At 45.2% G+C, this 16,712-nt stretch overlaps 1 protein-coding gene across 1 annotated transcript; it reads right to left on the reverse strand.

The window, feature by feature from the left end:
* Positions 1 to 3,258: 3,258 nt before the first annotated feature.
* Positions 3,259 to 16,227, reverse strand: NUDT15 (nudix hydrolase 15). The gene is made up of 4 exons (XM_068265208.1): positions 16,122 to 16,227; positions 12,367 to 12,562; positions 6,894 to 7,090; positions 3,259 to 4,765 (listed from the first exon to the last, which is right to left on the reverse strand). Exons 2-4 carry the CDS (start codon positions 12,513 to 12,515, stop codon positions 4,635 to 4,637), a joined length of 477 nt encoding a protein of 158 aa, XP_068121309.1. The 5' UTR covers positions 12,516 to 12,562; positions 16,122 to 16,227; the 3' UTR covers positions 3,259 to 4,634.
* Between the last annotated feature and the right edge of the window lie 485 nt (positions 16,228 to 16,712).

Raw genomic sequence — 16,712 nt, forward strand, 5'->3', positions numbered from 1 at the left:
TTATGCAGGTGGCTGATAGAGCGTCAAACCTGCTTATAGGAAGTCATTAGGACCGTGAGGTAATTATCATTACATTGTGCTATTTCAGATCTCCCCTCTGACACACACATAGATAATCCACGTACTACCATTATTACTAAATTGCTTTGACCTCTTAAATCACAAACTTCTCTTAACTTTTCTAGATATATTTATATATACAGAAAACGATGGCTGTTGATATGATATGCAAAAATTGTCACGCTAGAAACTGGGGGACTGCTCAAAGATAAATGAGATCCTGAGGGAAATCAAAAATTCAGCAATAAATATGCAAGACTGGATAGTTGTTTATCGGTTTCTCATTTTTGTTTATAGAAGGAAGAATAATTACACTTAAAAAGGAACTAGAGCCTGTCTCTGACACAGCGCAGATTATCTGGGTTCTGTATAGCCACTGCATACAATGCATATCCGTCCAAAAGAGACATCACCCTTTACAACAGCGCTTTGAGTCCCCAGGGAGAAAAGCGCTACAAAAATATTATTGTTATTGTTACATTGCTGCCAAAATTATGACTCAGAGTAGATTCTTAAAATGAGAAAATGCAAAGTACTTACAGTGGTACTGTGCTGGTACTCAGGGCTGGGCCCCCAGGTGCCTCCCTCCCCAGCCATGGTAGAGTAATTGTGAGCAGAGCATGCTGGAGCAGTTACTCACCTCTCAGTGCTGAGATCTCTCTTCAGCCTCATCGCAGTGTCCCCTCTCCTCTATGACTCTTCCAGTGGTATCTCTCAGGGCCTGAGCCCACTGCTGCATTTATAAAAAGGTAGCACATTTTTTCAAGCATTTTTGAAATGCATGAAACGCGTTTCAAAAATACATGTGTTTTTATAAATGCTGCTGTGGGATCAGGCCCTTGTTATGCTGTTGGCAGAGGCATAGAGAGGGGGCGCTGTAACATGGATGAGGAGAGATCCTGGCATTGAAAGGTAACAGCCCCAGAAAACCTTGCTCATGATTGTCTAAGGGGCGTGGGGGTCGGGCGGGATACTGGGGGCACACTTGGCTAGCTATGCTGGGGACCTACCTAATACTGGGGGCTAATCTGTCATTATATAGTAGGGGCACATTTGGCTAGCTATTCTGGGGAGGTGGGGGTGGGGGCTACCTAATATTGCGGATAAGTGTGCTTGCTGAATTGTACCAATCGTCTTGGATTGCATGCCATGCCTGAAAATTATATTTTGTCTGTACATGGGCCAGAAACTTTATCGGCTAAACTAACAGAAACTAACAACTTCAGTAACTTGTGCTACTCATATGTAAAAAACTGCTTACATTTGTTTTGTATGTGAGTTACTATCAATAATGATGGAAAGAAATAAGCACGCTTGAGCTTAAAGAGACTCCGTAACAAAAATTGCATCCTGTTTTTTATCATCCTACAAGTTCCAAAAGCTATTCTAATGTGTTCTGGCTTACTGCAGCACGTTCTACTATTACCATCTCTGTAATAAATCAACGTATCTCTCTCTTGTCAGACTTGTCAGCCTGTGTCTGGAAGGCTGCCAAGTTCTTCAGTGTTGTGGTTCTGTGATGCATCTCCCCCCTCCTGGCCCCTCTCTGCACACTGCTGTGTGTTATTTAGATTAAAGCAGCTTCTCTCTTATCTTTTACAAGCTGGATAAATCGTCCTCTGAGCTGGCTGGGCTTTCACATAGTGAGGAATTACAGACAAGGGCAAAGCTGTTTGCAGGAAGAAAAGAGCAGCCTGAAACTTCAGAGCATGAGAGATGCAGGGGGAAAGAAACACACAAATGATCTCTTGAGATTCAAAAGGAATGCTGTATACAGCCTGCTTGTGTATGGATGTATTTTCTATGTGTGGACATACTGTACATCAACCTACTTCCTGTTTTGGTGGCCATTTTGTTTGTTTATAAACAAACTTTTTAAAACTGTTTTTAACCACTTTAAATGCGGCGGGGAGCGGCGAAATTGTGACAGAGGGGAATAGGAGATGTCCCCTAACGCACTGGTATGTTTACTTTTGTGTGATTTTAACAATACAGATTCTCTTTAATGTTTGCTTGTGCTTAACGTGTTGCTTGTGCTAAAGTCCACAGCACAAGAGTGACTTTTGCCTTGGTGCCTTTCATGGCCTTGGGGTCCATCTCACAAAGGTCATCAACGATTATGTCCAACCGAAGCCTCCCACCTGAATGCTAATTTATGCAATTCCTGCTAGATTTGGTATGGCAGGCAAAGGGTGTATGGCCATACATCTGATTGGCTGACTGGCGCCTGCTGACCAGATAAAGGTAGGAAATTGCTTGATCTGGTAGTGAGCAATTGTGTGTGTTGCAGTTAGCATTCAGTTTAGAGGTAATGGGGGTGAAGTCCCTGGAAGTGAGAGATCCAGGGCTAGCCCGCATTTCCCTCTAGTTATCGCATGGTGGTTTAGGGGCCCCAGGCCAGTGAGAGAGACTGGGGCCCCTGGCTGTCGTGCGGGCCAGTGTTTGTGATTTTATCTCAACATGCCAGAGAAGATATTGGTGCTTTTTCAACCAATACTCAGAATAGCAAAAGAGATTTGAATTACAGTAACTGTTTAAAAACACACCAAATTTTGCACAGATGTACTGAAAATGCTGGAATGCCAGAAGACATGACAGCACAAGTCATGAATAGGTTTCCCTACAGAAACTGTGCTTTACTGAATTTTCTGAGTTTCACAAGGATTTTGTGCTATACAAAAATAAGATATAATTCTGGCACCATATTACAGAGCCACCCAATACAAACGGACTTGTAATATGACCTGTGTCATGAGAACACAGCTGAGTGTCCGCTGTCTCCCGCCATGGTCCCCATGCATGTTCTGCATTGCTGATGGTCTATCATAAAGCACGCAACGTGTGAGTGACGTCACACACGCACCATGTGCTTAACATCAGAATGCGGACGATAAATTGGAAAAACGGCGGGAGACAATTAAGGTATTAAATGCCCGGGCGGGGGGAACATTTACATTAGGGGGCAGTGATGGAGGTGCCGTCACAAGGCCGATTCCTGAAAGCTTTCTAACTGAAATCTCTCGAGAATAGGTCTGCTGGTGTATGGGTAGGCAACAGATCTCTCTCTCCGGTCAGATTCAATCAGTGGGAGATCTGTCTGTTGGTCGATCTGCCCATGCATGAGCTAAAGTATGGGCACCTTCATGGTGTTTTCTACTCCTTTTTTGTGTGTGTGTTTAATTTTTTAGAGGAAAAAACTTTTTTTTTTATGACAATACCACTTTAATTATTTGGTGGAATAGTTGTGGCAAAATTACAGAAATGTAAACAATGCCCCCTATACATTCATTTCTAAGCAGGTGGGCTCATTTTAAGATTTTTCTTAAAGAGACCCTGTAATGGAAAAAACACCTCTGGGGGATACTTGCCTCAGGAGGGGGAAGCCTCAGAGTCCCAATGAGGCTTCTCCGCCCTCTGCAGCTTGCAGTAATCCAGCGCTGGCTCCGCCGAAAGTCCCACAAAAAGGCTTGACAAGGGTGTGCAGGCGAGAGTAATATTTACCTACCGTGATCCTGTGCAGGCGCACTAGCGGCTCCTCATTCCAGGAAGGCGGAGATAGCCGAACCCGATCATAACTGCTCTACTGCGCAGGTGCAAAGGACTCGCCCCTGCGCAGTAGAGCGGATACGATTGGGTTTGTCTATTTCTGCCTTAACCTGAACAGAGACCCGCTAGTGTGCCTGCGCAGGATCGCGGTAGGTAAATATTTACCTCACCTCTGTTGGGGGCTGCAGCGCTGGTTTGCCGGGACACCGCAGGATGGGGGAAGCCTTGTTAGGATCCAGAGGCTTCCCTCTCCCAAGGAAAGTATCACCCAGAGGGTTTTTCTTTTTCCATTACAGATTTTCTTTAAATTTACTTCTTTACCAATAGCCAGAACCATTTGCAATGCAGAAATCGTATAAGACACATCAGATAAAAATGACAATTAACGTCTAACACAGTAAGGACTCAAGCCCACTAGCAGCCTTTTCTAAGCGCTAGTGATTTTGAAAAGCTCTTGCTAATGCAATGCTATGGGGGATTTTTATAAAATCACATCGCTCAAGTGGGATCACACCCATAGCATTACATTAGCAAGAGCTCTTCAAATCACAAGTGATTAGAATTAACTTAAGGGGCCCATACTCTGGTCGATTTCAGCCATCAATCGATCGATCCTATAGAATCAATCGATCGATCAGAAATCGATTCTATCAAATTCCACATTCGATCTATTTGCAGCCAATTTCGATCGATTTGATCTGACAGGATGGAAAATCTAGGTCAATCTGCGGCTGGCAGCAGATCGATGGGCCCATAGAGTTGCATTGGATCTAATGGTCCAATAATGCATTTAGATCAATTTCCAATAGATTTCATTCTGAAATCTATTGGAAATATGTTCCTATTGTGTGGCACACATGAGATAGATTCCTATCAGATTTGACTTGACAGGCATCTGACTGCATCTGCAAAACAAGTTAAAAGATTAATTTTACTGTCACAAAAATAAAAGGATTAAGCTGAAAGAGAGAAAAATGAGACAATCTATTTCCTCTGTTATTTCAGTCACACACAGGTGTGGTACAGGCTCATCTTGGGGCAGAGTACAGATGATGGAAGTCTTCTGTGAGGGGATTATATCCTTGCTTTCTCAGACAACACAAGGACCAGAACAGCTGCTGATTTGAAGGAAAGTCTTCCCATTTAACCCAATTCCAGCCTGCGGGATGAAAAACAAACAGCTATGGAAAAGTATATATATGAAAGAATCATTCTTATATTTCCATGAATTTTTTTTTTCAAATGAAGGCTGTAGCACAAGAAGTGAGCAGATTTCATGATCTTTGTAAGGGATTATCACTTTCAATACAAAATAAATAAAAAATTAATTTTGCACCCTGTTAATTCTCAGAGCAGCTACCCCAGGGCCGGGTATGACTGTACCTGGTCAAAACATTTGGCTTCATCAGCTCCCTCCTGATACCAGATGGCATTTGCACCATAGTTGCATTATTTGAAGAATATTTTATCAATTTTTGTTTGCCCGAAGAATAATGAAGAAAGCAACCAACAATCCCATAATTAAGTTAGTTTCCCAGTCTAGAAGAGTAGATGATAAACATGGAGGACCAACCAGCCTAAAACAGTCAGTATGCATATTGGATTACTGTGGCTCATTACAATTAACAAGCTGTCGTATTATTGTATTCCAGCAGTTCTGGAGGCGTGTTTAGCTTACAGGGACAACAAAGCAACAATCTGCATATTCAGCAGTGATGCATTGTGGGAGACATCATATGCTCACTCCAACCTGTTTTAAGAAGGCAAACTTCTGTTTTGTCACTCAATTACCTAAATATTCAGAGCATGTGACTTAATTGGCTATAGGTTATGACAAGTTATCGTGTAGAGGATCACAGTATGCAGAGAAGTAGGACTGAACCTCAGCTCTGTAGTACTGAGACAGGATCCTGAATTCAGCTGGACTTCCTGGTAATGTTTCTGAACTGGCCAGGCCTGTCCCAACCCAGCCTCATGCTCTCCTCCAACCTTTTCCCCAAACCATATTATAGACTGGGGGGGGGGTCTTCTGCAGGTTCTGAACCTGGGACCCAGATCAGCCCTGTTAATGCCATATAACTGAGTGTATTTGAAACAAAACCTACAGTGAGGAGCATGTGGAAGCTGCCATTGCTAACTTTTTAAACATGCTCCTTCCCTGGCTGGTCTGATGATGCTTTGCTTCTAACACCATCTAGGACAGTCACTGACCCAGAACTATGCACATCAGCGGTTCTAACTCCGCTAGGACTCCACTTGCTGCATGCTTGTTGTAGGTGCCTGACTTACAAAGCACAGAAACCAAAAATTCTGCATGATAAACATGCAACTGACATTTTCGAAAAGGGAAGAAAGATGTCTCCATATTTGTCTCAATTTGGCTTTCCTTGACTATGTTAAACGGGACGAGTAGTAAGAGGAATGTGGAGGCCAACATGTATTCCCTGTTTAGCAGTGCCCATTACCTGGCTGTTCTGCTGATCCTCTGCCTTTAACACTTTAAAGTGAAACTAAAGCAAATGAAAAGAAAAAACAAAACAATTTAACTTACCTAGGGCTTCTACCAGCCCCTTGCAGCTCCCCATCCCCCCCCCCCCCCGTGTCTGCATCATCATTCTGCAATCTCCCTGTCATCCGCAGTGGCCCTCTTTAATCTGGATGTGCGGCCCTGATCCGCACGCCTCCTGACCACACTCCCGTGGACAGGAGCACACTTCATATGCCCAGTACGGGAAAATCTCTTCGCAGAACACTCCTGACGCGATATCAGGGCCACCCATGCGCTTTGGCTGTCGACTTGCCCAGCCAAAAAAAGGGCGCTATGAAGGAGTGGACCGGACCATCACTCAGTGACGGCACAGACACAGGGTGGTTGCATGGGGCTGGTAGAAGCACCAGGTAAGTTAAACTGTTTTTTTTTAATTTGCTTTAGGTTCCTTTTAAGCCACAGACTCACACTGAGTATACAGATCAGGTGTTCTGATTAAAGTCTAACCGTAGTAACTGCGTGCTTATTTCAAGTGTGTAAATCAAACACTACTGAAGCCAACAGATGAGCAAGGACACCTGGGCAACTGGTATTGCTTAAAAATAAATACATATTGCAGCCTCCATATCCCTCTCAGTGCCAGGTCACTTTTACATACCTTTGTATTCTGTCATTATATGTAGCTAGTAAAGCCCTCACACATTTTTTCTTTCTTAGTGTTATGGATTATAATATGAAAATGTCATGTTGTCAGCACAGCAGGCATCATATGACTGTACAACACATAAAACCTACTTACCTTCATTCTTTTCAGGCTCTGTGTTTATTGGTTCCAATGCATAATTCACGTCTACTTCCCCTTTCATTATAATTGTAACATAATGATAGTTATTTTCAATGCTAATTCCATTGACAACAGAAGCAAATCTGACATTTGTAAGTTGAAGTCCTGCTTCCTCCAGGGTCTCACGTTTGGCACAATCCTCCCAGCTTTCCCTGTAACAAACATATCACATAGGCAGTTAATAAAAAGGAATATCTAACAGGCTGTGAAGACTGATAACACAAAGACAAAATTGATCACCTCTGGATAAATCATTGGAATTCAATATGAAATCGATAAATCATATACTCAAAGAATTCAAAAACATAACTTCTGCTGTGGAAGGTAACTGCAAAAGAACGTCAGGAGGCTGTATTATATAGAAACCTCTGTAGAAGCACACAGTGCGAAACAGCCGCCAGGCTATTAGCACCCTTCTCTTCAGATTGGTTTTGCAACTGCAATGTGAATTTTGTACCATATTTGATATTCCAGTTTTCTAATCTATACACGAGAAAGGAGAGAATTGTATTTGGGTCAGAAACTGTTAGCCTGCAAGGCTCAGGACTGGGTCCAGCTTTCTGCAATGTATTCACTAATAACTTACTAGATGGAAATAAATTAACATATTTGCCATATTTTTAGATGAAAGGAAATTATGTAACATTACTAGTGACATACTACACAATAGTATTAACAGCATGGCTATATGGGCAGAGGAATGGCAATGCGGCATAGAAATGTTGCCCATGGTGGGCTAGACTACTTGCTGATGACCTTCGTGGTGTTCATTGTCTTTGGGGTTCCTCCTCCCAACAGCTTTCCGGAAGCCCATAGAGTGTTGACACAAGCAGTGAACAGAGAATGCACAAGTTCAGAACTGAGCATACGCATTGAAAAATAGTGCTTGTGCACCCCTTCTTTCTTTTGAGCATGAGCACTTCCTTTACCGGCAGGCCCGGATTTATATCACAGGAGCCTATAGGCACAGATGTCCTGGGACCCTACACTTCGCCCTCCATGAGCCTACAAACCCCTGCAGACCCGCACTGCAAGTGTGCTGGCTGGCCTAGTTGTCACTTCTCCCTTACTTCCCAGCCCATCATAGGTAGCTACAGTTGCCCCTTAGTATTTAATATTAACCTCCCTGGCATTCTGGGTAATGCGTACAGAAGTACGCATTACCCGTTTTGTTAAATATTTTTTTTTTCCGCTTGTTGTAGCTAGTGTATTGCTAGCTACAGCAGTATGCCACGCCGTCCGCATCCATCCTCCCAATCCCCACCGGCCATACTTACGTGTCCGAGATCCCGCGAGTAACTTCCTATCGTCGCTTCTCCCGTCACCATGGTGATGATCGGAATATGACATCATGGGGAGCTCCGATCCTTCCCATTGCACAGTCTGGCGGTGATTCGCCAGGCTGCGCTAGGCGTTTCAGGGGGGGGGGGGGAGGCTGGGACAGCCCCTTTAGCAACGCATTGCGACGGATCGGCGGTGATCGGACAGAACATGTAGCTAGCAAAGTGCTAGCTACATGTTCTGAAAAAAAAAAGTAAGTAAAAAGACCCTCCAGGGGCTGAGCAATCCTCATTGGCGTACTTGGATGAGCTGAGCTCGTCATTACCGCCAAGGAGGTTAAAGAGAACCTGTATTAAATAAAAGTTCCCCTGGGGGTACTCACCTCAGGAGGGGGAAGCCTTAGGGTCCCAATGATGCTTCCCACTCCCCTGTAGCTGCAGGCAGTCCAGCACTGGCTCCCCCGAAGTGTCCCGGAATCCTCCCTCGACAAGCGCTGATTTATTCACCTTTCCTGGCTCCAGCGGGGGCGCTGTTGTGGCTTTCCGTATGGAGATAGTTGAAAATAGCCGATCTCCGTTAGGTCCGCTCTACTGCGCAGGCGACTTGCGCCTGCGCAGTTGAGCGGCCCGACAGCGATCGGCTATTTCCGGCTATCTCCGAGACGGAGAGCCGATACTGCACCTGCACTGGAGCCGGGAAGGTAAATATTTACATCCCCGCTGTTCGGGGAGCTTTATCTCTGCCGCCGTGGGACCGAGGAGGACAGGGGAAGCCTCAATAGGATCTGGAGGCTTCCCCCACCCCAGGTGAGTACCTTACCGGGGGAGGTTTTTCTCAATACAGGTTTTCTTAAAGTAGGTAGAGGTGCCCCTGACTGAAGGGAGATCTGGTCAGTGGAATGCAGAGAGCAGGATGAGTAACCGCTCATTTACGTTCTGCTCAGGACTCAGCATGGGAAAGGAGGCAGGGAGGCACTAAAGGAGGGGAGTGAGCCGCCTTTTCATCATCAGGCGCCTATAGGCATGTGCCTACAGTGCCTTATGGTAAAACCAGCCGTTTACTGAGCATATGTGGTTTGGAACTGCTCAGATTTGCTTGTGCACAGCCACTTCTTACAACTTATTTGACTGATAAATCAGTCGATTGTTACTCTGAAGGCTTTCATTGACTTTACTGGACTACAGTGCTATGCAAACCATAGCTAGCCACAGAACCACACCTAGACAATACATGCGGGTGGTGCCGTTTCTTGTAGAAAAAAATTCCAGCTTTAAAGGGGAACTCTGCAGCCCACCACACACTTACTACAGTTTGTACACAGACATAACATAAAAATCATTGTAAATACCTTTTATTTTATGAAGAAAGCGTGGTCAGTCTCTTCTACAAACTTGTGTACCAGACTCCTCTAATTTCCAGCCATTTTTACATCATTGGGATACACCATAAAATCCCTTATACAGAGCACTACTGCATGTGGGTTTTATAACCAGAGGCTAAGCACAGCGCTGTGACATGAAAAACAAAGCAAACAACAAAAGATTTGTATGTTATGTCAGCATACAAACTGAGAGAAAAATATTTCTGCTTTGATGAAAATGTATGTAAATCATCAGGCTTCAGCACGGTGGTGTAGTGGATAGCACTTTCGCCTTGCAGCATTGGGTTCCTGGTTTGTATGTCAGCCAGGGAACTACATGCTTGGAGTTTGTATGTTTTTTCTGTGTCTGTGTGGGTTTCCTCCGGGCACTCCGGTTTCCTCCCACATCCCAAAAACATACAGATATTTTCATTGGCTTTCTCCTAAATTGTCCCCTATACTACAATGGACATATGACCATAGTAGGGATTAGATTGTGAGCCCCTCTGAGAAACAGTTATTGACAAGACAACATACTGTGTACAGAGCTGAGAAAGATGTTGGCACTATGTAAATTCTAAATAATAACAATATTAAGGCACTGCAAAGTGAATGATAATGTGAAAAGTTAAACTATCTCTCAAAGAGATCACGTTTTGGAAGAAAACAGAGGCACTGCTGCCTTTAAAATGCTTCATACCAAACTGCATGCTGATCTTTACATTTTTACTCTGACTTATAGATATATAAGTCACTGATTTCCTAGTCATGATCATGTGCTAAAGCAGGATGTGACCACAGACTAGGTTTCCCTCCTGGATTTGTCATTGTTTGTTAAGGTGAACAGGGAAATAAGACGTTACTGACAAACTTTTCAGAAATGGATGTTCCAGAGAAATACTTTTGAAAAAAAGGTGTAAGCACTCCCCAGCCAGTGAACAGCTGCTTCTCCTCAGCAGAGCAGATTCTCACCCAACTACTCCTTTGGCTCCTGAGATAGTAAGGCCTGGGCCACACTAGCTCCGGGTGCGGGACGCATCCGCGGTCCGGGCTCCGATTTTCAAAACCCGGAACGCAAACGGATCCGTGCTGCCTTTTTTGCAGCACACGTTTTGGATCCGCTTGCGTTTTTTGTTTTTTTTTTGCTAGAGGGGGTAGCAGCCAGGACGGGGGGCTGCGGGCAAAGCGGCGGCCAGGGGGGTCACATCCCCCCCCCCTTGCTCACCTGGGTGCCCCCCGTCCCCGCTCCCCCTCCAGCTCGCATATAATGTAATAATTTGTACCTAATGAAGTTCGGCGAGCCGGGCACTTCCACCCACACCGCTCGCCGTCACTTCCTGCAATGTCGCCCTCTGTATTTCAGTGGGCGGCATCGCAGGAAGTGACGGCGAGCGGTGTGGGCGGAAGTGCCCGGCTCGCCGAACTTCATTAGGTACAAATTATTACATTATATGCGAGCTGGAGGGGGAGCGGGGAGGGGGGCACCCAGGTGAGCAAGGGGGGGGGGGGGGGGTGGATGTGACCCCCCCTGGCCGCCGCTTTGCCCGCCGCTTTGCCCGAAGCCCCCCCGTTCTGGCTGCTACCCCCTTCAGCATGGCGGCCCCCTCCTTCACCATGGGACACTGGAAACTGATCCGTTTCCAGTGTCCCAAAATGTCAGTGAAGAGGGAGGCCCGTTTCCCCATTGATTTTCACTACCCGTACGTGTATACGGGTCCGTGAAAAATGCTGCAAGTCCGGACTCAGCGTTCCGGGTTTAAAAACGTATTCCGCGGATCGCACGCGGATACGTTTTTAACTTGAGTGTGTGCTGTTCCTATTTTTAACATTGGTATCCGTGGCTACGTTTTTCGTCCGGGACAAAAAACGTAGCTACGGATACGTTTTTAAATTAAGTGTGAACTAGCCCTAACTCTTTGAGGCCAGCACTGCAGCTATAGTTCAGTAATCTCATTATCGTCCTGTCCATATTTTCCCTGCTCAGTGAGTAACCTTTTACTCACCTTCCCCAGTGTGTTTATATAAGCCATGACTACCTTTCATAACCCTGCCCTACCCACTGCTCATTTAATCAATCCTTTTATGAAAACACTGAAGAGTGTGTTGGAAGCTAAATACTTTTACACTCTAAGCAGGAGCACTGAAATGAGGCTGTAGTGCAAGCCACAAAGAGTTAATCTCTCACAAGCAAAGGAAGGAGGTGGGTGTGGTCAGGTGATCGGCGCTGACAGGGAGAGGGTGGCTGGTGTTCCCTCCTAACTCCTCCTTGACCACCTTACATTGGTGATGGCCTGATTGGGGAGCAATTTGGTCTACTCTATCCAATAAAACTGCATAGCTGCAGTAGTGCTAAAAACATCAGTTCTGAACGTATACCTGGCTTTTTCAGGGACCTACATTAAGGACTTGCATATTCACGCACTGCCCTGAAGTAATTGATTATAAAGTGCCAACATCTTCCGCAGCGCTTAAGAGTATATAGTCTTGTCACTAAACATCCCTCAGAGGAACTCACAATCTAACCCCTACCATAGTCATGAGTAGAGGGAAGCTAATTAACTTATCTGTATGTTTTTGAGATGTGGGAGAAAAACTGTGTGCCCAGAGAAAACCCACACAGACACGGGGAGTGCTGCAAGGCAAGAGTGCTATCCACTATGCCGCCATGTTCATGTAAATCTGAATACTTGTGTAAGGGCGAGAGAATAAGCAGAGGAACCACATGTAGCTAACAATGCTTTTGAATTCATTTTGGAGAGAGTTGCATCCTATGTGCAGTGACCCTACCCAAACTCCAGGTGTCCTCCTGGTAGCTGATACATTCCGGCTCCCGATAACCCTTCACCTTTCCTTCTCCCCAGCAGAACACAGCCAGGGTGGGATGGGCTTGTGACTATAACACCAACTCCAACCCCAGGTCTACCATTAGTCGCCATTGTATCTCAGAGATGTGATGCAGGTTGGACAGATAATTGTGGATTCTCTAAAACAAAATAAGATTTTAGTAAGCAAACATCAGTCCCATAAATCTTTTACAAAGGCTATACAGCACTCATAAAATAAAAAGTTCCTTTGCAATAGTAGAATAAGTGTGCACTGCATCATTAGAATGCTCATGTAATTCCAAAATATTGCCTTTTAGTGGATTTTCATGTCCTTACCTGGTACTGTAGATTTGTAAAGCCAGAGGAAATTTGGAAGACCTTGCCAGTTCATGGCAAGGAATTTAGTAAGTATAAGCAGAGGGTCAGCATTATACTCAAGAAACTTCCATCCGTTTGGCCTGGTGCACACCAAAAACCGCTAGCAGATCCGCAAAATGCTAGCAGATTTTGAAACGCTTTTTCTTCTTTTTCTGTAGCGTTTCAGCTAGCATTTTGCGGTTTTGTGTAGCGGTTTTGGTGTAGTAGATTTCAGATATTGTTACAGTAAAGCTGTTACTGAACAACTACTGTAACAAAAAACGCCTGGCAAACAACTCTGAAGTGCCGTTTTTCAGAGCGGTTTGCGTTTTTCCTATACTTAACATTGAGGCAGAAACGCATCCACAATCCAAAATCTGCAGCAGCCCGGGAGTATGCGTTTCTGCAAAACGCCTCCCGCTCTGGTGTGCACCAGCCCATTGAAATACATTACCCTAGCGGATCCGCACCCGCAAGCAGATCGCAAACCGCAGCAGAAACGCTCTGGTGTGCACTAGGCCTTACAGATGATGGCAGCCCTGATGTCCCCAATCTCTCTGCCGGTGGCTTTTCCTCTTCATTCCTGCATGAATGGATCCATGCTACTGCGCAGCCATCCATGCTTCTGCACAATGCAGCCGTGCTGCAGCATAGAAGGGAGCGCAACTGCGAGCAACCCTCAACTTTATTGTTGAAGATTCTTTAAAGGTTCCCAGCGCAGTGCAGGAGGGGAGGAGGATGATCAGGGAAGCTAACCCCCCCCATTTCCCCTTCTGAGGTAAGTATCTAACCTTTTGGCGCTATTCTAGTTTAGGGGACCCAGCAGGAAAATTCACGGGGGAATTCCAGTAACGTGATTGGGTGGATGGCACCTTCTTGACCTGCTAAGTTTCAGATAGGTTGTAGTAAACTACGTCCACCCTATTTGGCCAATCACAACGCTGTAGAGTATGCTGTGATTGGAGAACAATTTCACAGTTTCCTATGAGGCTTCCAGCGAGGCCCCCTAAACTAGACTAGCCCCGACTTTTTTTTCCTCTATTCTAAATACAGGTACCCTTTAAGTAAATCAGGCATTTTTAGTAACTGAAAAATTATTATTTAGTATTTATGCAGCGCTGTACAGAGTATATTGTCTTGTCACTTAACTGTCCCTCAGAGGGGCTCACAATCTAATCGCTACCATAGTGGTGTGTGTGTGTGTGTGTGTTTGTGTGTGTGCTTGTGCGTATCATGTAGTGTACGTATCATTGTCTAGGACAATTTTTTTAAGGGGAAAGCCAATTGACTTATTTGTATGTTTGTGAGGAAAACCGGAGTAACCGGAGGAAACCCACACAGACAAGGGGAGAGCATACAAACTCCTTGCAGATGTTGACCTGGCTGGGATTCGAACCGGGAACCCAGCGTTGCAAGGCAAGAGTGCTAATCACTACGCCACCGTGCTGCACAAAATGCAACAGATATGCACATGCAAGCATTTGCTCACTTTCGCAAGTGCTTCTTGTCTATGCAGTACATCCCAGATGCTGCATACAACCTATACTTGACTGACATCATACAGTCCCTTTCATGTACAGTATACTGCCACATCCACAAAATGGTGATTTCATATGAGAGCAGTTGTGGGCAAAAAAAAAAAACATGGCTTATTAACATTGGGAAACAGTCCATGTAAATTGGACCTTGCCGTTTAATGTGTAGAGCAGGACAGTTTATAAAAAAAATAAATGTGAAGCTTCCTGAAAGTTTAGACACTCAGGCCATTACCAGCACTTTTCTGAGCTTGTGATTTGAAAAGCTCTTGCTAATGTAATGCTATATGAGTGATCCCACTTGTGATGGGATGTAATTTTTTTTTAAAAACTCCCCCACAGCATTACATTAGCAAGAGCTTCACAAATCACAAACACTTTGAAAAGCGTTGTTAGTGGGTTCCTGGCCTAACCCAACTCTCACACTGCATCTGTTGCAGCGGACAATATAATCGCATTGCAACATGATGATATTGTAATGGTAGTTACATCTGGGCACTAGTGGTGCAACAGATTCAGTATGAATAACGTGCAATGTGCTGTGCATTACCAGACAACACGCACACTAAGGCCCGGTTCACACTTGCGGTGGCCCTCCGGAATCGCCGTGCCGGAGCCGCACCGCTTGCAGAACGGACGGAACGGACGCACGGCATAGCAATGAAAGCCTATGCGTCCGTTCACATGCGTCCGTTCTGCCGAACCGGAGCCGGACCGGATCCGGGCCGGATCCGGACTCCGTTCCAACATGCGCTATTTTTTCATCCGGCTCCTCCGGCAGCCGTATCCGGGGCGGAGCCGGACTGCACCATCCGGCCAATACAAACCAATGGGAACCGGAGAGCGCACAACACACTGGCTGAGAAATCCGGATGTTCTACCCCACTTCCTATGGGGATTGTTGCGGCGATATTGGATGGGGACACATGGGCAAGCATTTTGGAGTGGAGCAGCACAGCTGGATCCGGATCCGGAGATGTTGGCAGCATGTCGGAGGTGGAGGTGAGTGCTAAACAGCAGAGGGCCTGATTCCACAGGTCCCCCTTCTGCTGACCTCCCAGACCCCAACATTTTTTTTGTTTTTAACGTAACTTTTGCCAAACGGATCCGGATCGCATCCTGATGGACACCTGATGCAACCTGACCGGATCGGATCCGGATCAGAACCGTACGGTTCCGATCCGGACCGTTTGGCAAACAACCGCTAATGTGAACCGGGCCTAAGGGCCTGTTTCCACTACACACAGATTGGATGCAGAAAAACTGACTCCAATGAATGCCTATGGGCAAATCTGCGTAAGAAAAATCACGTTTAGTGGAAACAGGCCCATAGGCATTCATTGGAGTCGGTTTTTCTGCATCCAATCTGCGTGTAGTGGAAATAGGCCCTAACAGTTGCAGTGTAAACATAAAATAACGTCTGTATGGTCTTCGGCATGTGTTGCATTGCTTCCACAACATTGCGATCCTGTTTTTTCAGGATGTGCAACACAAGTCCATAGTGTGAAAGCAGCCGTGCTGAACTCCCCACTTTTAACTGCATTTCCACAGGAAATCACATCCCTATTTTGTATATTTCTTACTAACGTCCACTTTGCAATTTAGAACTGCTGTTGAAAAGTAACATTATTGACATACAGGTTACATGTTTACTCCCCCCCCCCCAACACATACAGCTTTTGCTAGAACATGCCTTTCTTGGGCTCCATATAAGCAAATAAGGAGAACGTTTGGCTAGCTGTGCTTCTTTCATTCCTATAAAAAAAAAAATAGCCTGGGCGGAAATTAATGTCCTCAGATACTTATAGTTCACTTTTCACTGTACCTTATTAGCAATGGCACGACTTCTTCCCCACTGTAAAGTACAGATAGAACATGCTTGCTTTCTCTGCAGCTCTCTTCCTGATGGAAGGGGCGGGACGTGTGACGTCAACAGTAAGAGCCAGCGTGAGATGATGTGATTTCTTCTGAGCAATCTCCGTAGTACACTACACTGGAATGGATACTGTGCTGCCTTGTCTTTATCATGTCTTGTGAATGGCTGATGTACTGTAGATCCGCATGTACACACACTTGTAAATCAAAATAGGAATGTGAATGGAACTGTATAGACAGTTTACCAGATTGTTGCTGCCTCTGCTTCACTCCCAAACAGTAGATCTGACATCTGACAAAAAATAAAAAAAATCTCTACCTCTTACCTGCTGTGCCAATGAGCAGACTTTTGAGGTTATGTGTGTTGTTGATGTATTTCATGCTTAATAATTGTACCTGGATTGTCATAGTAACGATGCAGGGGAAAATGCTGTACAGACATGACATGTAGTAATAGCGGCACAGCATTTATTGTTCAATGGAACAACAGAGTAACCAAGCAGCTCAGGGTGACCCAAACTACTAGGAATGTATAGGGGGA

Source organism: Hyperolius riggenbachi, chromosome 2 (genome assembly GCF_040937935.1).
Source record: "Hyperolius riggenbachi isolate aHypRig1 chromosome 2, aHypRig1.pri, whole genome shotgun sequence".
NCBI classification, from domain to species: Eukaryota; Metazoa; Chordata; class Amphibia; order Anura; family Hyperoliidae; genus Hyperolius; species Hyperolius riggenbachi.